The 22,284-nt window shown below is 47.8% G+C and overlaps 1 protein-coding gene and 1 long non-coding RNA gene across 3 annotated transcripts in view; one reads left to right on the top strand and one right to left on the bottom strand.

Annotated features, from left to right (window-relative positions):
• Positions 1 to 325: 325 nt before the first annotated feature.
• DDX27 (DEAD-box helicase 27) lies at positions 326 to 19,499 on the bottom strand. The gene is made up of 21 exons (XM_047746023.1): positions 19,329 to 19,499; positions 17,056 to 17,202; positions 14,950 to 15,009; positions 14,532 to 14,697; positions 13,958 to 14,001; positions 13,746 to 13,832; positions 12,741 to 12,846; positions 11,136 to 11,309; positions 10,324 to 10,474; positions 8,024 to 8,123; positions 7,727 to 7,868; positions 6,692 to 6,845; positions 5,786 to 5,867; positions 5,496 to 5,673; positions 4,262 to 4,368; positions 3,978 to 4,080; positions 2,368 to 2,462; positions 2,163 to 2,286; positions 1,535 to 1,622; positions 896 to 970; positions 326 to 765 (listed from the first exon to the last, which is right to left on the bottom strand). Exons 1-21 carry the CDS (start codon positions 19,419 to 19,421, stop codon positions 747 to 749), a joined length of 2,295 nt encoding a protein of 764 aa, XP_047601979.1. The 5' UTR covers positions 19,422 to 19,499; the 3' UTR covers positions 326 to 746.
• A 91-nt stretch (positions 19,500 to 19,590) lies between these two features.
• Positions 19,591 to 22,284, top strand: part of LOC125109236 (uncharacterized) — a 32,208-nt gene continuing 29,514 nt past the window's right edge. Inside the window, exon 1 of one of the 2 annotated variants that reach the window (XR_007130158.1) lies at positions 19,591 to 19,748. This is a non-coding gene — a long non-coding RNA (uncharacterized LOC125109236). The remainder of the gene's footprint in view (positions 19,749 to 22,284) is intronic. The other variant, XR_007130159.1, reaches the window with a different exon arrangement.

Genomic DNA, 22,284 nt, shown 5'->3' with positions numbered 1-22,284 from the left:
GGTTTCAAAAACCTGAACTCCCCGCGTAACTTTGGAAAGTTACTCCATCTTTCTCCGAGCTTCTGTCTCTTTATGTGCAAAAGGGGGATGACTACCTGTCCCACAGGGTGTAGTGAATTTAATGAGACAGCGCTCAGTACACAATGTCTGGCATGTGGCTAATGCTCAGTGGATGAGAGCTTTTTGGTTCTAGGACAGACAGACATCAAAAGAACTTCTAGGAAGAATTTCCTCCACATCCAGCTCCTCTACAAGTATAAAGATGTGTTAGAAGTAGATGGGATAGACTACGCTATTATTAAGGGATGAACAGAGGAATAAAATACACAATTCAGATTGGTTTATTCTCCCTCCCAAAATATACTTCCATTTGTGGTTGGGTTTTTTTTTTTCTTAAGTGTTACTGAAAGTTCTCTCTACACCCTACACGGGGCTCAAACTCACAACCCCAAGATCAAGAGTCGTACATTCCCCCTAGCCAGCCAGGCACCTCCCATTTGGTATCTTATTTATGTGAAAGTTAATCAGCAAGAAGAGCCTTGGCTGATTCACGGGGATGCTTAGGAAATAACTCCCCATACCACCCCCACCCCCTTACCTTACGTTCTTTTTTTAATGTACGAATGACACAGACTTTACATTTAAAAAAAAATTTTTTTTTTTTACAAATGGGGAGAAGAGACCAAACCAGGATGACTTCCACAAGGAAGGTAAGGGCTGCCCCCACAAACTTCAGGCCAACACAGCTACTTCCTCCGCTTGTACCTACGAAGAAAATCCGCAGAGTAAAGAAAGACCAACTCTCAAAACCAGAAAGAGGAAGGAGGTGCTTTCCCAAGTGAGGTCCAATCCCAGACAGGCACAGCCTCCGGCCCTCCAAAATGGCAAACGTTACCTGGATTTAGACTTGAAGTTTCCTCCTCGTCTCTGGTGGGGCAAGCCCAACTGTTTCCTTTCTTCAAAGGAGGGGCTGCAAGTAAGAAGATGAGAGGCTGAAATGAAGCTGGACAGACAGACATGTCTCACTGTCGCCCCCACCCAGCTCCCACAGGAAGCAGCAGCATCACCGAGACACCATTTTCAGGGTGTGAGGTTCTAAGCCTGGTGCTTTGACCCGACAATATGGGATTGTGGAAGTCAGGGCCCAGCTTTAAAGCAAGAGTGGAAGCTTCATCTATCCCCAACCCAACCCCAGCCCAAGGGATACTGGGCGGCGGGGGTGGGGTAACACATTCCTAAGAGCAAACCAGGATCCACTGCCTTTCTAGCTCTCCTGAGAGAAAGGTCTATTTCTGAACCAGAAATGTTCACCTCCAAGACAGGAGGGCCTTAATACTTTTCTCCTGTTCTTACCCTGGGATCCTGAGATGATCTTAGCTGGGGGTGGAGGATGGGTAGGGGTGGTTCAGACAGGAACCCTTAAAACTATATATTCTAAAGCTACAAGTATATGGGAATTGGGGAGTACAGGAGGAGGAAGAAGGGATATAACTGCTCAAAATACAAAGAGCCCCATGGTGACTTAAAACCCTACCCAGCTCGATACTGTTTCAGGGCCTTCTTGCTCGTGTTGGTAAGTTCTTCATCAAATACAGATTTCTTCACCTGCTTGTGTTTCTTGGCTGTGCACAGGAAGAATGGGTTAGAATTGCGCTCTTTGGCCCAAGCTCCTAAATCCTATCCTTAAGCCCAGGGTAACAGTTCCGAGTTCAGTGGATGTTCCGGCCAGATGATTTACTGACATGGCAATAAGACACACTGGATCCCAGCAGAAAACAGATGAGGAACTGAGAAGTGGCAGGTGAGACAAACCACTCCAAAGGATGACTGCAGACTCCCAAAGTGAAAAGAACCATTGAAATGTGAAATGAGCTGAAGATTGACTTCACTAATTTTTTTCCCTGACCTGCTTCTCTAAGGAGCAGGATGTAAGGACTTAGGCTCAAGTCAGAAAGGCCTGGGTTCAGGTCCTAGCTCTCCCCACTGACCATGGGGTCACTTCACCACTTGGGAACCCAAAAGTAACTGTACATACTGGTACACACACTACTCAAAAAATATGGGCTCTTATTATCCCTCCAATTTTCTCCCTGACCAGAAGCACAAGTTTCAGGGAGAACGTTCCTGCCAGCTCCTGTGGGCCCTCCTCCCCATCTGCCTACCAGGGCCTCTTGCTGGCTCCTCCTCAGGCATTGCTCGGGCCCTCTTGGCTCTGCGATTCCTCTTGGCCAGCCGCTCAGCAAACATCTGCGCCTTGAGGATTTCAAACTGGGACCTTTCCTCTGCCTAGAAAGAAGGACGTGATTACAGAACAGACCACGAAGTGCTGACTGACCCATGCCCCCGGACAGGCACCCAGCCACTTACTGTCATCTCCCCCTTTTTCTTGGCATCCTTCATAAACTTCTTCCTCTTCTTCTTTCCTCTTAAGGCCAAGTCAAACTCCTGCAGAGCCTTGGCAACTAGGATGAGGAGAGAGTACGAGATTCTAGGTACCGTTTTACATCATTTTTTCAAAGCAGTACACGTATTTTAAATTGGTACGTAAGAGTTCAAAATGAGAAATAGCCAGTCACATCCTCTGCTGGTGGTTACCTCTCCATCTCACTACGATGCTTGTTCTGTTCTCTCTCCATTAATCCACTTGAGGCATTCGTTAGCATGTTGTGAAAGATGGTATGGTTCATTTATACTCCCACACCTTCCCGCCATATGGCTGTTGTGACTATGTTTAACACAGAAATTTAACATGCATGTACCCTAACTTTTTGTCCCATCAGATATAGGCAGTATTTCTTAAACTGCTGGTACAATCTCTTTGGAGGGTAACTTTGCAATCCCTAACAAAACAATAAATGCACATATCTTCCGGCCTATAATTTCACTTTTGGGAATTTATCTTGCAAATCAAATGCACATGCTTAGTTGTGAAAGGGCGTTTGTACAGTTAACTCACTACACGGTTAGATAGCAAAAGATTACAAACAATTTCGATGTCCCTCAAGAGGGGATTAATTAAATAACTTATAATCTACCCACATGATGGAAGACCAAGCAGCCATTAAAAAAAAAAGCAAGAAAAAAAAAAAAAAAGCAGCTACGTATGTGCTTGTATAAAATGTAAGCTAAAAATTAACTTGAAAAAAGGTGTAGAAAAATGTGAATCTGTGTGATAAAAAGGGGGTTGAGGAGGGCAGGGAATACATATAAATATCTTCCTGACCTACTTTTTAAAAATTGTGGCAAAATAGATACAACATAAAATTTGCCATTTTATCCATTCTTCTTTTTTTTTTAAATATTTATTTATTTGAGAGAGAGGGAGAGCAGTGAGAGGGGCAGAGGGAGAGAGTCTTAAGCATTAAGCAGATTCTGCTGAGCACGGAGCCCTGTGCGGAGCTCGAACTCACAACCCTGAGATCATGACCTGAGCTGAAACTGAAAGTTGGACACAACCTGACTGTGCCGCGCGAGAGCCCTTACCCATTCTTAAGTACACAATTCAGTGGCGTTCATCAAGTGCACAGTATTGCACAGCCATCACTGTGACCTGTTTCTGTGACTTTTTCTTCATTACCAATACATCTGTAACCACTCATGACTCCCTCCCCACAAGCCCTGGTAGTCGCTATTCTACTTTCTGCATCTCCGGATTTACCTCCTATGAGGAGGAACCATAACTATCTGTCCTTCTGCGTCTGGATCATCTCACTTCGGTTCACCTTGCGACGTGCACCCACTCCATGACGGCTACACCACACTCCATGGGATGGGTGCACATCCGTGTGACTGTCGGTCTGCCAACACACATAGGTCGCTTCTACCCGTGGCTCCTGTGACTAATGCTGCTGTGGACCCCAGCACACAGTGTGCCTCGGAGTCCCTGTTCTCAGTTCTTCTGGCAACAGACCTAGCAGTGGCCTTGCTGAGTTCTAGAATTCTGTGGTCAGCTTTTGTGAGGGACCTCTCCAACATACTTTTTTCCTTCTTCCTCTCTTCCTTGGTCTGGAACCAGCTCCTCTCAGGCTCATGGTTTGGTGCCTCCTTCCCCTTCTCCAGGAGCCGCTTTGCTGTGTTGATCTGTGGAGACAGCACAAGGATGGCTGCCACGACAGCGCCATCTGGTAAGATGTGACTTGGTAGCTGCAGGGGGGCACTCGTGTGGCCGACCCCGTGTTTCGGCAGGGCATGATGGGCAGAGGCTGCCGCAGCCCACTTCCCGCCCAGGCCCTGCGGGCCCCCACCCTGCAGGCAGCCCCACCTGGGCTTCCGACTGCTGTAGCTCTTTCTCCTCGGCCTCGAGCTGTAGAACTGCATACACGTCCTTCTCCATCTTCTCAATCTTGTCCCGGAATTTGAGGATGACATCTCAAGGGAGAGAACAACAAAAAATTCTAAATAAGCATAAATACTATGTAACTGATGCAAATAAGATTGATGTGTATTTAGTGACAACAGAAAATTGGGGGTTTTATGGGTGACTTATCTGCTTCACAACAAGCCCCCATCCAGTCCCCAAAGAGCCTACTGCTCTTGGAATAAATTTCAAACTCCTACACGTGTCCCTTGCCTACGTCTCGGAGTTTCAATCTCCACCCTTGCTCACCGTGCCCTGGGCCCTCTGGCTCTTCCTTCACTGACTCGCACATCACGTCTGCTCCTGCCTCCGAGGCTTTGCCCTGGTTTTCTCTGCTTGGCACACTGTCCGCAGACCACTCACGGCTGCCTCACTCTTATCTGGGACTCAGCTTAAATGCCATCTGTTCAGAGGCCTTTCCTAAACAGCTTTTGAAAGCAGTATCTCTCCTCCTCTGTCATTCTGGATCACATCTACTCTCATTATTTATTGTTTTTTTTCCCACAGAGTATCAGCTGTTTTGCTTCCTACTATATTCCTAATACCTAGGATAGAATAAACAGCACCGGGCACTTGGTAGTACTCAATAATTGCTAGCTGATGGAATGAATTAAGTGAAAATGGAAAGAATAGAAGAAAAAAGACAGGTATGAATGGAAGAAAGGTCTCAAAGGATATGTGCCTAAATGTAACAGTGGTGAGCTCTTCCACAAGCAATTACCTTTTGGCTTTTATTTACTAATTTCTAATACGGAATATATATTATTTTTATAAATTGAAAAAAAGAATGGGACCCTACTGATGAGAAGGAAACGAATGAAAGACATCTAGAACAAGTAGGTGCTGACTGGGCTTTTGCCCCAAGAAGCCTTCTCTTCCCAAAGATTGGAAAATAAACTATGAGTGGGGCACTCGAGGCCTAAGTCTGTCATCATTCCCTTTCACACAGAGAGAGACACAGAGGGGCAAGGGGAGACGGGCACAGGGGCACTCAGCAAGGAAGTAGCAGGACTGGAGTTCAAATCCGGCTCCTGACTACTCTCACCTCTTACTCTCTGCTCTGGCTCTGTCCCAGAGTCTGATCCAGGACCTGCCCTGCCCACCCCAACCACCCTGAGCTGCTGCAGTGGTGCCTCACCTTGAGGAAGTATCCGCGCCTTCACGGGGGCCTTGGCGGCTTTTACAATCTCCTTCAGCATCTTCCGCTCCTCTTCTCCCACCAGAGACACTGAGCGCCCAGCCCGGCCAGCCCGCGCTGTTCGCCCTACCCGGTGGACGTAATGCTTGATGGTGTTGGGCATTGTGAAATTAATTACCTGCAAAGTAGGTCCAAGTCAGGTCAAAGTCAGACCTGGAAATTGGAGAGAGACAGGACACAAGGAGGCATAAAGACTCCCACCAAAGGTTCAAGGAAGACGGGCTGCTCACCGTTTTAACCCCCTCGATGTCAAGTCCACGGGCTGCCACATCTGTGGCCACAAGGATGTCAATCTGTTCGTCCTTAAAGCGCCTAGAAATAGCCACAAGCAGATGTTCACCTGGATACTCAACCCCAGAAAAGCTCCACAAGAGGCTGAGCCAGCAGAAAGAACACAAATCCTTTTGGATTCAAGCAGGAGAGTACAGATCGTCACAGTGATAATCTAAACGAGATCCTAAATGTCAGACCATCTGATACTCACACAACACCTTAAACATCTTGTAACGCAGAACAAACATAGTTTGGTTTATACCACCTTAAGCCCCAACTCTTACAAATTTAAAAGTGCCGGAACCACAGAGCTAGACTGTAGGAAGGAGCATATGCACATGTCTCAGGCTTCAAAGCAGCCTTTCTTTAAAAAAAATACCTTTCAGCTGCCTATGATAAATGCAGATAAGAATTCTAAAGGGTCTCTCTGGGCCTACGAGCATGACTCCATTCTCTGAGAATTAAACAAAATCAAACACATGGAAAACACAGGACATGGCAAAGTACTTGCTCAAGAAATGGTGGCTGGCTTTGATAACAAATCTCATCCTAACAGACCCAGGTATGACCCGCTGCTCTGGAAAAGCTATAGAGAACAGGACATGTGCTGTTTCCCAAGTCGGAATTTCCTGCTGTGGCCCCACTCAGCAGCTCCAACATTCGAGCCCTGGGGCATCAGTGTCGGTTTCTGCGAGGGTGCAAGGAATTCTCAATGTTACCTAAGACATAACCTTACAGCAGCTGGACAAGTATCTTTAAAGTGGGGGACCGTGCCATCTGCAACCCCTGCAAGCGCTCTAACATAACCTCCGGGTGGTATTTCCCTCTCTCAGTGAGGAGAGCCTCAGCCCCCCGAACTTTACCGGAGGGCCTCCAGCCGCTGCGTCTGTGATAGGTTGCCGTGGAGCTCGCCCACCTGCAGCCCCATGAGCCCCAGAAGGATGTGCATGCGGTGGGCCTGCTTCTTGGTCTGGGTGAAGAGCATCACGTGGTCAGTGAAGGTCCTTGTCAGCAGAGCTGGGGGGGCGGGGAGGAGAGCAGAGTGCCTGTAAAGTGGCTGCTTGGCTGGCACAGGGGGAGACAGGCAAGCTCCCTGCCTCATGAGGCTCACATTCCAGGGCACAGAAGAGAAGCCAATTCCCAGCTCCCAAGGGTGACAACGGGTGTGGGATAGTGAAGGGAAGATGGGGACCCAGCTTTAAGGCTGGCCTCTCTAAAGAGGTGATGTTAGGCTGAATGACAGGGCAGCCTCCTTCCTGAGATTTGGGGGGGGGGGAGATTCCAGGCAGGACAAGGAGCAAATGTGACGGCCCCGAGGCGGGACAAGCTTGGTGGGTTTGAGAGAACGGAGGCAGGAGAGTATGGCTGGACACCCAGGCTGAGCACTCCGGGCAGGCAGGGGCGGGGTCCCAGAGGGCAGTAGAGCACTCACGAGGGAGTGTGGACTGTGGTCTGAGAGTCTGAGAGCAATGGGAGACACCCGACGGTTGTAAACAGGGAGGTAACATGAGTGAATGTTCACTTGTAAATGATCATTTTCAATGATCTGCAGGGTGGAGAACGCATCACCAAGGGACAAGACTGGGAGTAGGAGCCAAATCCAAGGCCACTGCAATAATTCAGGCAAGAAAAGCAGCAGCTTGAACCAAGAGCCAGAGAGGCAGTTGTGAGGGAAGTGGCTGGGTGTTCTGTAGGACCTAAGGAGGACTGGACAGTGGGAGGGAGGTGAGGTGACAGAAGAAAGGGAGGAAGGACCCATGGCCAAAGTGGCAGAGCACACAAGGGGTCAGGGGAGCCCATCAGAGGAGGTGCCAGGCAATACTTGGACACTTCAGGGTGCCACCCCAGCAGATAAGGGAGTCCAGCTCCCCCTGCCCAGTCCCTCCCTGGGCTTTCACCTGCCACGATGGCTTCCCGGTCCCCTTCCCGATTCGGCCGGATCCGGATGAACTCCTGCCGCAGGAAGGGGGCCACATCCGTGTTGCTATTTACAAATATTCGGACAGGATTCTTCAAGGAAACAGAAGCCAGATCTTTTACCTGCCCAGCACAAACACAGGGATGCTCACTTGCCTGCCAGGAGGTGGGGGTAGGTAGTAGGGGTGGAGGCAAGCCATGCTTGCCCCAGCCAAACCCCTGCAGCCCAACCTGGGTCCCCTGCATTCACCCCACCAAGCAGAATTCCTGGGGCCCACCTCGTCCGTCATGGTGGCCGAGAAGAGCATGGTCTGGCGGTGGTGGGAACACATCCGGATAATTTCCTTCATCTGTTCCTCAAAGTACTCATCCAGCATCCTGAAGAGCAGGGACAAGGAATCAAGAGGAAGGGACGAGCTCACATCTGTCCCAGCGACGGACAGAAAACATCAGCCAAGCTGCTATTCCGATATTGTAACTGGTTACATGTATTTACTTATGTATTAATATTGTTAGTTTACCCTTTCACCAAGATTCATCAAGCACTAGCATCTGGCCACATCTGCTTTATCTTTCTTATTTTTTCTTTTTGCTGAAATATACATAAATAAGTAGCAGACATCACTATACCTTACCCCATCTCGGCACACATTCCCTAAGAAAGGACCCTCGCCAATATGACCATCATGTCATTATCACACCCCAAACATTTGAGTGTTTGAATAATACCTGAAACAGTCCAAATTCAGATATCCTTAACTGTCCCAGAAATGTCATTTTATAGCTATCTTTTCATTTATTTAAATCCAGGAAACCAAAGTTTCTATTTTACACTGGTTATCCTGTTTCCTTAGTCTCCCTTAATCTACAGAAGTCTCCCCAAGCTTTTTCACATTCTGTCTTTGTCTGTTCATTTCCCAGTGACTGGATTAGGTAACTCATCGCGCCAAGAATGTGCAGGGGTGCGGCTGTGCACTACCCTCTCCACCGGGAGACACAGACTGTCTGTTTGTCCCAGTACCGCTGAGGTGAGTTTGACCACATGACTGAAGTGGTATCGGCCAGTTCTCTTTTCTGTAAAGGACCCTTCTTCTCTGTGTAGATAATACTACTCAGTGGGATTACTGACTCCGACTTGTTCAGATGACTTAGTCCTTCACAATATTTCTTCCCCCAGTTCAGGCTCCAAGCAAGCATCCCGTACCGCATTCAGCTGTCATGGTCCTTGATCTCCCTAACAGGAAACACCCACAGCCTTTCTTGGTCTTCCGAGATCTTAACACTTTTTTAAGACTACAGTTCCCTTCCCATTTAACACCTCAATCCCCGATCACGTTCCCTTTGCTCAGAAATATCTCCTTGACTTCCCTCATGACTCGAGAATGGTTCATTTGCTTTGGGGGAATCAGTTATTCAACAAACCCTTACTGAGCATCTGCTAGATACTAGACACAACCCTGGGCACAGAAGAGCAAGCAGCACAAAGCCAGCCCTTCACAAATGGGTCCCAGGGACAGGAGGGTCACAAGCACCATATGGGCATTCGGGTGACAATGTAGGAGGTTGGAGAGGCATAGCACCTCAGAGAATGGAAAGCAGGAACTGTTGTAGACAGTAGCCAGCAAAGGCCCTTTGGGTAAGTGACAACTGGAACAGAAATGAGAAGAAGGTACAGGTCATTCTGAGCTGAGAAGACAGCAAGAGCAGAAGTCCCTACGTGGGGCTGTGCTCATAGGACTTCCCCATGCATTCTCCGTGGATGGGAGATGAGGACACAAGCATAAGGTGAAGAATTCTGGCCCAAACCACTGGGAGGACGGAGCTGCCACGCACAGAGATGGGCCTATGGGGTCAGAAGACCAGACCTCTTTAGCTCGGAGATGCTTCAACTGGAGAGTAAACCTGAATGCGCTTTGGGCTTGTGGCCTCCTCCCCCTGCCCCCACTTTGATCACGAGTCCGGTTCACTGAGGTTCATTCTGTTTGGTCAAGAAGGAAAGGGGTGAGCAGATGGGACCCGCATGAGAGAAGAGGGATTGAGGGAGTCCCCTCCCACAGTGACAGAGGCCATCTGGCGAGTCCTCACCGTGCACTGGCACTCTACTGTGCTGCTCCTGGAATCCTCAACACCAGGAGCGGGGAGGATTGTTCTTATGGCTCACTTACAAACAAGAAGAGATTTGCTCTAGAACCTCAGTAACAGGGGCACCTGCCTGGCTCAGCCAGTGGAGCATGCTACTCTTGATGCCAGGGCTGTGAGTTCGAGTCCCATGTTGAGTATGGGGATTAGTTTAAAAATCTCCAAAAAAAAAAAAAAAATCTAAATAATATTTCCAAATCTCAGGAAATGGCTGAGCCAGAATTTGATCTACCCTCCCTCTTAACCATCACATCACAGAGAAAGAGAAAGCAGGATAATCCAGACTAGTGATGAACAGATGTCCAAATGTGAGCGGCGGAACCGGCGTCACACACACAGCCCTGGCAAGATCCATGAAAAACAGCGCACAGGCAGGTTCTCTTGTGGGTGTGGCCCCCGGGACCCCGAAGCACTTGGGGCCCCACCAGTTCAGGTGTACCTGTCAGCCTCATCCAGGATGAGCACCTCAATACTGCTCAGGTGGAAGGAAGGGCAGTTGTGCAGGTGGTCGATGAGCCGGCCTGGGGTGGCGATGAGGATGTCAGGCGCCGCCCTCAGAGCTGCTTCCTGAGACTTCACGTCCAGGCCTCCTGCAGAGGAAGAGCCCCGCCGGGTGGCCGAGTCAGTCTGCGGTTCAGCAGTACGGACCGGGCCCTGCCACCTGCCACGTCCCATCCAGATGCAGGGGAAACAGCTGAAAACAAGACTGACCAAGGCCCCGCCTGGGTGGATTTTACGAGATGTTGGGAGAGACAAATTATCTCAATACAATTGTGCTAAGTGTGAAGAAAGGTGAAGGCAAGAAGGCACCTCGGAGCAGAAGGATTCAAACACCCAAGGACTGACAGAAGCAGCTGCGAAAGCCAATCATTTCTCCATCACCTTCGCCTTCCCACTGCATAGCGAGGGCTCCATGAAGGTTGGAGAACGGTACCACAGAACATCATCAGAAAGATTCTGCCCCAAGTGTTTGATTCTTTATTCATACAAAGCAGAAATTACGTCCTAAATGTGTTCAATACCAAGAAAGTTTTTTTGCCCTGTATTTTGCAGCTTCATTTTTTTAAGGTTGGTTAAATGTCAGTGAAACCCTCTCCCCTCCCCCAAACTCTGTACTCTGAAAACACCTCATCTGGTTTTTCAAGCGGGTTTAATCACAGGAAGGCCTTCCTGGTACCCATCGTCCTCCGACGGCGGGGCACACCCACCGTCCGCCGCCTCACAGGCTCTCGGGGACCGCCGGACACTCACCCACGGCCAGGCAGGTGGTGACGCTGCAGAACTGAGCCAGCTGCTTGGTGACCGAGTGCACCTGGATGCCCAGCTCACGGGTGGGAACCAGAATGAGCACGCGCGTGACAGGAGCCTGGCGGGGCTTGTAGATCAGCCGTTCCAAGACAGGCAGGGCGAAAGCAGCAGTCTTACCTGGAGGAGAAGGCAGCAGAACACAGAGAGACAAGCTTCATTCCCTTCAAGGTTAAGGTTTTCACCTGAGCCCAGAAGACCTACGTATCCGCTCAGGGGAAAATAAAGCTATGTTTTCACAAAGCTTTTTTTCTGGTTTTAAGATTACAGGGTCCATGCAAAAAAATCCGAGAAGTATAAGAAAATATAAAAATAATAAAAATCACCCACAGTCCAGCCAGCTAAAGATAAACATTAACCTAATGGAATCTAGATTATCAGCATTTTTCTTAATGGACAGAAATATAAAAATTGAAAACTTAATGCAGTAACATTATATATTCTGTTCAGTAATCCCCCCCCTTTTTAATAGATTTTACTTATTTATTTGACAGAGAGAGAGATCACAAGTAGGCAGAGAGGCAGGCAGAGAGAGAGGAAGGGAGGCAGGCTCCCCGCTGAGCAGAAGCCCGACGTGGGGCTCGATCCCAGGACCCTGAGATCATGACCTGAGCCAAAGGCAGAAGCTTTAATCCACTGAGCCACCCAGGAGCCCCAATAATCCCTTTTCAAAAAAAGCGTTAACAGGGGCACCTGGCTGGCTCAGGCGGTAAAGCATCCAGCTCTCGATCTTGGGGTTATGAGTTTGAGCTCCACGCTGGGTGTAGAGATCACTTAAAAAACAACAACAAAAACCGCATTTCCTGCTTCTTTAAATACTCTTTACGTTTAAATGGTTGTATAATATTCTTTCATGGGACTAGTTCTACTCTATAATTAACCGTACAGATATAAAACACCATGATGAAAGTCTGTTTCATAACGTCTTTACTCCTACGGCAGCACCTGGTGGCTCAGCTGGTTGGGCATTTAACTCTTGATTTCAGATCCGATATGGTCTCAGGGTCATGGGATAGAGCTTTGTATTGGTCTCCGCTCTCAGAGGGGAGTCTCCTTGAGGATTCTGTCTCTCCCTTTCCCTCTCCCCTGCCCTGCTTAAATTTTTAAAAGTCTTTATGCTTATCGTGGCAGCAACAAGAGGTCATATCACAGAGACACCCTAAGATAGTTACAGGTCACAGATTTCAGGGGATCTCATGAAGGCCACCTTTATTTATACATAATCCCCAGTCATAGGAGTAAAGATTTTATGAAAAGAATGTTAATCATAACATTGTATATTAGCGCAGTTTATTACAGGATAGAAACAGTTATATAATAGGATACTATACAACCATTTTTAAAAAACAAAGAGTACTTAAAGAAATAGGAAAACATATGTTGAGATTTAAGGGAAATTAATACGATTATATGGTGTTATTGCATTATAATTTATGTTTGAGTATTTAGCAAAGTGGCCCTTGGGTAAATCAACCTAGACTCCTGCTGTAGGTTGAATATCCTCCTCCTGCCTCCTCCTCTCCCTACCCCCCAAGTCACTGTCCTTTTTACCTGTCCCAGTGGCTGCACAGGCACAGATATCCTTCCCCAACAGACCCACAGGTATGCATGCCTTCTGGATTGGGGTGGGCTGCTTGAAGCCCATGACTGTAATGGCCTGCAGCAAAAGACGGGGTCAGACAGGATGGGGAGGAGTCGTCTCAGCATGAAACAAACAAGGCACGCTTCCACAGGTGGGGGCTGCTTCAGTCCCTCCCAGTCATTCATTCTACAAACGTTCATCGAGTGGATACTACTACTACGTGGGACATCTGTCTGAGGCACTGAGATACAGCAGTAAACCAAAGAAATAAAGACTCTGCCCTTGGTAATCTTACAATAGGAAAAAAAGGAAAAAAAGACCAAAAACCATCACATGCCATATGGAAAAACCACAGCAGTCAAGGGGGTTGGGGACAAGTATGATTTACAGGAAGGTCAGGGAAAGTCTCACTGAGCAGAGGATACAGAGTAGAACCCTGAAAGAGGTGAGGAGCACCCCAACCAGATTACTGGAAAAACCTTCCAGGCAGAGGGACTGGTAAGTGCAAAGGCCCTGAGGAAGAAAACGCCTAACCTGTTTGAGGGCCAAGGAGGAGGCCAAGATGGCCAGAGCAGGATGAGTGTTAGAAGACATCACCAGAGGAGACCAGAAAGGGCAAGGCCTTACAGGCCAAGATGGAACTTTTTTAAAAAAGATTTTATTTATTTGACAGAGAGAGACACAGCAAGAGAGGGAACACAAGCAGGGGGAGTGGGAGAGGGAGAAGCAAGGCTTCCTGCTGAGCAGGGAGCCTGATGTGGGGCTCGATCCCAGGACCCTGGGATCATGACCTGAACTGAAGGCAGACGCTCAATGACTGAGCCACCCAGGCACCCCAAGATGGAGCTTTTTAAGAGGGTTGCCTGGCAAGTATGTGGACAACAGAATTTAGGGAGGCAAAGAGCCCAGTTTAGGGCAGAGCCTAGTTAAGGGGTGACTGTAATAATCCCTTGGTGGCCAAGAGAAGCCATTACCTTCAGAAGAGGGCGGGAAAGGTTCATGTCCTGGAATGAGAGGTTTTCATCATATTGAGATGCATCTTCAAAAAATCCTCCTGTTTCCTATACCAGGGAGTCAAAAGACAGAATGAGAATTCAGCAAAATGTGCCCAAGGAAACTAACTGGCCTTAAAATCCTGTCATGCTGCAAAGCTCAGCTGCACGCTGTTGTCCACGCTCACGCTCACCTGTCCCTTCTTCTTCTTCTTCCGCTCCTTTACTTTGAGTGTATCTATGGAGAAAAACAGCTGGCCATCAGCACTCGGACTTACTGAGCATTTACAATCTGCTAGCCGCTATCCTAAATGCTTTCTGTGGACGCCTCACTGAAACCACACGACAGCCTGAGGGAGCTGTCATTAGCCTCATCTGACAGTGCGGCAAGCTCGTCAGAGACCAGGCTAACCCACTGCACTCTATGATCACGCCTGCACACTCATTTCCGCCAGAAATATTTACGGAGCACCCACTGTGTGGCTGGGCCCATCTGAGGTGGGACACAGGGGATCTATCACTCCAAATAAGTCTGACTCTTAGAGGTGCCAGCCCCTATGTGGGGCTGGGGAGGAGGAAAAGGGAATGGTCTGTTGGCAAAGGACAACAACCCTAACAAAACCCCAAGAAAAAAAGAGAAGCTAGAGGAGTTCAACAGGGAACTCTTAAATGTGACTGCGTAGAAGAACATAGAGAATCCTACAGAGGAAAGGCAGACCCTTTCCCATTTCCTGTCCCCGTTCCTGACAGCGCGGCCGGAGCGCCTGCCTGCTTTGGTGAGGATGTTCTCATCAGCTGATGAGTAATCGGTCTCCGAGTCTTCATCTTCTGGCCCGTCCTCATCTTTCCCTTCAGGGTCTTCCTGCTCCTCCGGTTCCGAGGCCTCCTCTGCTTCTTTCTCCTTCTCTGACTTCCCAGACTTGGCTTCTTTATCCTGCAAAAAATATCACAGTAAAGTAAGGCGACCGCAAACTTCAGGAAATCCAGAACTTCTGAAGAGTAACACCATGCCCTCCAGCCTGTGCGGAGCGCTCTGCCGACTCGGTGATTCTTACCGACAGACACACAGAGAAGCCTGTCTGCGCCGCCGCACTCCCAACTCTGGCTTAAAGGAAAATGGTGGGGTCGTGTGGAGAGGGCCACGCTCAGGGCTTTACACAGAGAAGTACCTGCTTTGCTTTCTCACCTCTGTTTTCCTTTTCTTGCGAACTTTCTCAATCTTCTCATCTAATGTAGTGGCTGCCCTCTGCAATAAAGATTAGATGGATAAGAAGTATATACACGGGAAAGAGACAGAGCAAATCTTCTGTGAGGGTTGGGTCTCCAGTGTTAATATAGAAGTCTGTCCTTGGACAGGTGAATCAATCTGCAGATTATCCACAACAACAACAACAGAACAACATAAATAAATAGTCAAGTGCTGGGGCGCCTGGGTGGCTCAGTGGATTAAGCCTCTGCCTTCGGCTCAGGTCATGATCCCAGGGTCCTGGGATCGAGCCCTGCATCGGGCTCTCTGCTCAGCAGAGAGCCTGCTTCCCTTCCTCTCTCTCTGCATGCCTCTCTGCCTACTTGTGATCTCTCTCTGTCAAATAAATAAATAAAAATCTTGAAAAAAAAAATAGTCAAGTGCGAAACATCTTTACCTGGAGCTAAGAAGAACATCCACATTTTAGAAAGTGTTTACTATTTAGAAGAAAAGAATTACCAAGAGATGTCCCATTTATATCTGAATGCTACTTAGAAAAACCTTTCCCCATGCCAATCAGACAGAATTTAGCTGGCAATTAAATGCCGAAATCGAAGCAAACTCCAGTAATGCTGGATACTGCTGTAACTTTTAGAAAGGGTAAGCAACGGCAGGCCTCCTTTACATACGCTCGAAGCACCCTGAACTGCCACGGCATTTGCCACAACTACAATTAACTGTGTGATTACTTATTTACTTATCTTCGACCCTGCTGGGCTATAAGCTTCATAAGACTGAGTCTTTAATTACATGGGGTCTATATGCCAGGACCTGGGAACAAACATAGTATCTGTAAAGTGAACCTAGAGTGAACTTTCCTCAGAACATGGACCGGAGGAACAAACACCTCATAATTAATTTGAAAAAGAACAATTTCTCTGGCATTCTCTGAAAAAGTACCGAAAAGGAAAAAAGTCAGAAAGAAATCCTGTCCAGGTGACCATGAAGAGGCTATGCTAGTTTATTTGAATCAGAACACTAACAGAGTGGAGTAAAGTGTTTTTCTTTGAGGCCCATGAAATGGAAAATAATGTGGATGCATCTTCTAGCTTGCTCAGCAGACTCAAAGGAAAACAAGGGATCTTGGCAAATAAGCAGATGATGGTAACATCTGTGGCAGCTTTGGCTATTCTGGTGGGAAACAGGGACCTAAATAGTGACATCACCTGGCAAGTGACAGAATGACAGTATCTGTGGGGCTGACCAAAGGGTACATGCTAGACTGCTCTTTGTTACAAACTCATGTAACAAAGTTTTCTCTCTAGTATTCAAAACAAGGAGGAAACACCTAAAAAAAGAGACCATTTTAACATAAATATGCCCATCTTTTTCTAAGTCAAGCAATTTGTATGTAATATTTGGTATTCTTCAACCATTAGACTGGTATTATCAGATTTCCTCTAAAACCTTTTTTTCCCCCATATTTTAGTGTGTCTAATATCAGGAAGGGTCTCCCTTAATATATATACTAAAGTTAATCTGAGTTAGCCATGCCCTCCTTCAGGAAAAGCCATCACGGACCTCTTCTAACGAAGAAATGAGGTATTTCTGATACTTTAAAATATCATCTGTAGATCAATTAATGTGTTTGTAACTGGTCTGTAATGGATTTCTGCTGCAACGTTTTACACTTTGGTTTGAATCAAGACTGGGCGTTATTGGCGACCGCTTCTCCCCACCCCATCAAAACTACACCTCGGGGGCGCCTGGGTGGCTCAGTGGGTTAAAGCCTCTGCCTTCGGCTCAGGTCATGATCCCAGGGTCCTGGGATCGAGCCCCGCACCAGGCTCTCTGCTCTGCAGGGAGCCTGCTTCCTCCTCTCTCTCTCTCTCTGCCTGCCTCTCTGCCTACTTGTGATCTCTGTCTGTCAAATAAATAAATAAATAAATCTTAAAAAAAAAAAAAAAACCTACACCTCGTATTTCCAAGAGTTCCGGCATATGCTGAATGTAAGCAGACAGCAAAAGGTAGTGCAGTTACATCCCGAAACCTACTGTCCAACCCTAAGCCCACGGCCTGGAGCTGCCTATCACTGTCTGATCTCACCTTCTTCTTGAGCTGGCTCATGACCTCAGCCATGGCCCAGCTGCCATCGTATGCCCCCTCTTTCTCAGTGAAAACGAAGTCAGGATTGAAATCGGCGCTGCGGTTCTTCTGCAAGGCTTTCTGCTTTCTGCCCAGCACGATGGGCCCCTGGGAAGAGGGAGAAGCAGGATGACTACGAGCTGAGATGAAAGAACACAGAACAGGAATCTACAATTGTCATGGGAGATTTTAACACGGCTCTCCCAGTAACTGACAGATTAAGAAGACGTGTAAAAAATCTGAAAAGCACAATCAACAAGCTTCATTCCTGTGAACACACAGAGCTGCATGTGCTCCTAGAGAGCGCGCGTTCTGAACAAACATGGAGTAGGTGCTGAAACTGATCACATGGTTTCAAAGAATCAATATCATACAGACTCTCTTCTCTTCCAGCAATTCAATGAAGTTAGAAACCAATGACAAAAACCCATACATCTAAAAACCGGAAAGGAAGAAAGACTGGCTGATTTTTTTTATGGCTTCTGAGACTAGAAAATGCTACACTGACCTTTTTTTCCTCATTTGAGTTAAACAGTCTCATAAGAACTCTCACCCTGAAGTTTATTATTATTAATCATTACATATATATATTGTTTCTCAGGTACTTAGTTGAACTATTGAGAGCCATACAGCACTTCATATTTTGACTTTGGCATTATTGTTGGCCATATTTGCTCCAGTCCTTTTTTTTAAAGATTTTACTTATTTGGGGCACCTGGGTGGCTCAGTGGGTTAAAGCCTCTGCCTTCGGCTCGGGTCATGATCCCACGTCATGATCCCAGAGAGCCCACACTGGGCTCTCTGCTTGGCGGGGAGCCTGCTTCTCTTCCTCTCTCTCTGCCTGCCTCTCTGCCTACTTATGATCTCTGTCTGTCAAATAAATAAATAAATAAAAATCTTTAAAAAAAAAGATTTAATTTATTTATTTGAGAGAGAGAGTATGAGAAGGGAATGAGAGGGGAGAGGGTCAGCAGGAGAAGCAGACTCCACGCTGAGCAGGGAGCCTGATGTGGGACTCGATCCTGAGACTCCAGGATCATGACTGAACCAAAGGCAGTCGCTTAACCAAATGAGCCACCCAGGTGCCCTGCTCCAGTCCTTTTTAATGATAGTTTTCCATTCAAGAAATGAAAAGATCAGTCTAGCTGCTAAGTAGTGAATGGGGTGGGGTGGGAGGAGGAGCAAGAAAAAGAGCTGGAGACCAGGTTCCTTAGGATGCTGGGTGTCGGGGCGCCTGGGTGGCTCAGTGGGTTAGGCTGCTGCCTTCGGCTCAGGTCATGATCTCGGAGTCCTGGGATCGAGCCCCACATCGGGCTCTCTGCTCAGCGGGGAGCCTGCTTCCTCCTCTCTCTCTGCCTGCCTCTCTGCCTGCTTGTGATCTCTCTGTCAAATAAATAAAAATAAAATCTTAAAAAAAAAAAAAAAAGGATGCTGGGTGTCCAGGCACAAGGTGGCAGTGGCCTGGGCTAGGGTGGGCTAGGAGAAAGGGGGAGAAGTTAAAGAGCTGAGCTAGCCTGAACGAAACTGGAGGGGAGTGAAAAAGAAGCTGTCAAGGATGGCACTTAGGTTTCTGGCTCTAGACCAAGCAGGTTGGGAAGGGAGGGGGATCCGAGTTCAGCTTTGGTAAAGCTGAATTCGTGGAGGCCATGAGACACCAGGGTGGAGGTGTGTGTGGGCAGATGAGGCCACAGTGGGGCAAACACCCGGGCTGGATCTTTGTAGGGTGAGCACCTTCTTCATGACACTGTTCCTCTTGTAATTGCCACACCGCTTAATGTCTGTAAGCCTCACACCCAGCATAAGCTTCAGAAGAGTGGTGTCCTTGCCCATCTTGTACACTGCTATGTCCTGAACGCTGACCACTAGGTGTAGCCTACAGATACCTCCACGTCAATAAATACTGGCTTAATGAACAAACCTCTGATCAGGAACCACGTCTGGCTTCGCCCCTGGATCTCTATCACATAGAGCCTGGATTCAACATCAGTGAAGGGGGACCGGGTTCGCCAAGACAACACGGCGCGTTGCCGGCACAGGCGCAGAGGTGAGGGTTGAAAACGAGTGGCGACCAAACCGAGGAAGATCTTGGGTTCTCCTTCCAGGGACATTTGCCGGCTTGGCAGGAGGATGCTGAGGAGCAGCTAGGGGCAGGGGCCCGAGGAATCTCGGAGAACGGAAGCAGTCACGGAAATCCGACTGCACGCCGCCGCGCCCCCAACCCGTTCGGTTCATACCTCCTCCTCCTCGTCCCCGGAGTCAGACTCAGGATCCCCCGGCACCTCGTCATCTTCACCTATGGTCCCGATTAAACCCAGCTCCTCAAGCATGCTGCCGCAGCACCACTTCCGGAAACCAGCTAGCACGCAGGCCGGCCCTTACTTTCCGTCGGCCTCCTCGTCGTCACTGCGCATGTGCTGACATCACTTCCGTTTGGGGGAAGGCCCTGCGACGCTTCCTTTCCCGAGCGTGGAGTGCGCATGCGGCAGTCGGGGCCGTGGTTTTGGGTGACGGAGTCGGTGGCCTGCTGTGCTTCGGTGAACTTCTTTGTCTTGGTGCGCAGTCCGCGGCGCGCACCCTGCGGAGGAGGTGTGCTGGCGGCGCTCTGAGCCTGTGCGTTTGCGGACGGAGACTTGTGGAAGAAATGGCAATAAACGGTTAGCAGGGATTACTACTGGGTAGTAGAATTAGGGGATTTTTATTTTTTTCTTAGATTTTTTTTTACCCCCACAATCCACATTTATTTCCATTAAAAAAAAAAAGTTAAACAAAAATAAGAGTAGCTAACACAGAGCAGTTGCTGGGTCCCGAGAACTGATGACTTTTACCTGATTAACTTATTTATTTATTTTTTATTTTTTATAAACATATATTTTTATACCCAGGGGTACAGGTCTGTGAATCGCCAGGTTTACACACTTCACAGCACTCACCATAGCACATACCCTCCCCAATATCCATAACCCCACCCCCCTTCTCCCAACTCCCCTTCCCGCAGCAGCCCTCAGTTTGTTTTGTGAGATTAAGAGTCACTTATGGTTTGTCTCCCTCCCAATCCCATCTTGTTGATTAACTTATTTAATCCTCAAAGCAACCCTAGCAGAAGGTACCAGTAGTACGGACATTTTACATCCAGGGAGACTGAGACACAGAAAGGTCCCCAAGGCCACCGAGCCAAGAGTCCAAACCAGGCATTGGCTCCAGAGTCTGGGAAGTGGGTCCCAGAGCTTTCCAGAAGCTTTTCCTCTCCTTCCTGAGTGTGGAAATCTTGCTCGTAACTGCAAGCTCGTGATCATCTGTGGGTAGTTTTCCCTAAACATCACCTCAAACATGTTTGCCCAGACTACCCGTGCTTGCAGCTGTTTGCTCCTGTGATGCGTGTGATTTTTACCATTTTCAGGTTTACAGTTCAGTGGCATTGATTACCCTGACAGTGTTGTGCAACCGTCACTGCAGTATGTTTCCAGAATTTTTTCCATGAGCACAAGGGAACTCTATAACCATTAAGCAATAGGTCCCCAACCTCTGGGTGGGCCTGGTAACCTCTCATCTACTTTCTGTCTCTATGAATTTGCCTACCCTAGGTATTTCATGCACGTTGAGCTTTATGGTACTTATCCTTTCCTGTCTGGCTTATTTCCCTTAGCAGTATTTTCAAGGTGCACGCATGCCGTAGCCTGTGTCAGAACTCCACCGAGGCTGAAGGATGTGCTGGTTGAACATACATACATTTGGTGTATCCATTCCTCACCTGAGGGGCACTTGGGTTGCTCCTGCCTTTTGGCTATTGTGAATACTGCCACAATGAACAGTAACCTACAAGGATATATTTGAGTCTCTGTTTTCAGTTCTTTGGGGTATATACCTAAGAGTGAAATTGCGGTAAAATGATAATTCTAATGTTTAACTTTTGGGGACCCACCCAACTATTTTCCACAGCGGCTACCCCATTTTACATTCCCACCGGTAATGTATAAATCTTCTAGTTTCTCCACATACTTGCCAACACTTGCCGTTTTCCTCCTTTTTTTTTTTTTTAATTTATTATTTTATTGTAGCTTCAGGTGTCTTTTAATGGTGGTGCTGATGGTTTCATACCCTGGCTTCAGGCACTGAGTCTTGTGAATGAAGAATATCTATCACTTTGAGTGTTATTTCTTTACCTATGAATCCTAATGGAAGGTCTACCTTTTTCAAGCACATAGACACAAAGTTTTTTTATACAGTTACAGGGGCCTCATTGGCCCCCTGAAGTTCATCCAATCATCCCGAGTGAAATTTCTTGCTCCAGGCAATGGACACCAGAGACTTGGTCTGTTTCATCTTCTGTCCACTTCACTTCTGCTCCCACCACCTCGTTGAAGTCACCATCTTCTCTCAACGGGATATCTTCAGCAGCACGTGGGTCCCCCAGATTCTCCTCTTGTCTCTCTTCAGTCCATTCTCCACACAACTGAGCCATCTTTCACAAACTCAGATGCTATAGCCTCACTCCCCTGCTTGGACACTACAGTACGCTCGGAATAAAATCCCGACTCCTTCCGAGCAACGTGATCTAGCTCTTGGCTACCCCATCAGCTTCTTATACTCTGGCCTTGTTTCCTTTACTGCAGCTGCACTGGCCTTTCTATTACACAAGCCAACCCCTTCCCACCTAAGGACCTTTGTGCTGACTGTTCCCACTACCCAGAATGCTGTTCCCTTCCATCAGTGTGCTACTGGCTCATGCCCGTCTTCAAATTTCAGCTCCGATAAAGAGTCCTGACCACCCTATAAACCAGCAGCACTCATCTTGCAGTCACTCCGTATTCCGTCCCTCTTATTTCCCTCAGCATTGAGCACTCCTTGAGATCGTTTTATTAATTTAGTGAACTCGTGTATAGTCTCTTACTAGATATGAGCTCCAGAAGGGTGAAGGCTTTGTCTATCTTGTTCACCGCTGTATCCCAAGTGCTTAGTTAGTATAGTGCTTGGCACATAGCAGGCACTCAGTAAGTTCCAGGTGAATAAACAAGTGAATGAGTGTCCTTATGTGTGTTTGTTTTTTTTTAAGATTTTATTTGTTTCGTTCACAGGCAGAGATCACAAGTAGGCAGAGAGGCAGGCAGAGAGAGAGAGCGGGGGAAGCAGGCTCCCCGCTGAGCAGTGAGCCCAATGCGGGGCTCAATCCCAGGACCCGGGGATCATGACCTG

The sequence above is a fragment of the Lutra lutra genome, chromosome 9, assembly GCF_902655055.1.
Source record: "Lutra lutra chromosome 9, mLutLut1.2, whole genome shotgun sequence".
Lineage (NCBI taxonomy): Eukaryota > Metazoa > Chordata > Mammalia > Carnivora > Mustelidae > Lutra > Lutra lutra.
Note: the sequence above shows the minus strand (reverse complement) of the source record. Positions and strands in the feature narration are given on the sequence as shown.

Excerpts from the sequence above, each read along its gene's own strand:
- DDX27 (XM_047746023.1), bottom strand. The coding sequence starts at position 19,421 with ATGCTTGAGGAGCTGGGTTTAATCGGGACCATAGGTGAAGATGACGAG. Across the intron at positions 8,124-10,323 it reads ATCCTGGATGAGGCTGACAG|GATGCTGGATGAGTACTTTG; the intron begins GTACACCTGAAC and ends CCTGCTCTTCAG. Across the intron at positions 2,463-3,977 it reads AGAGAGGAAGAAGGAAAAAA|TTGCCAAGGCTCTGCAGGAG; the intron begins GTATGTTGGAGA and ends TCCTCATCCTAG.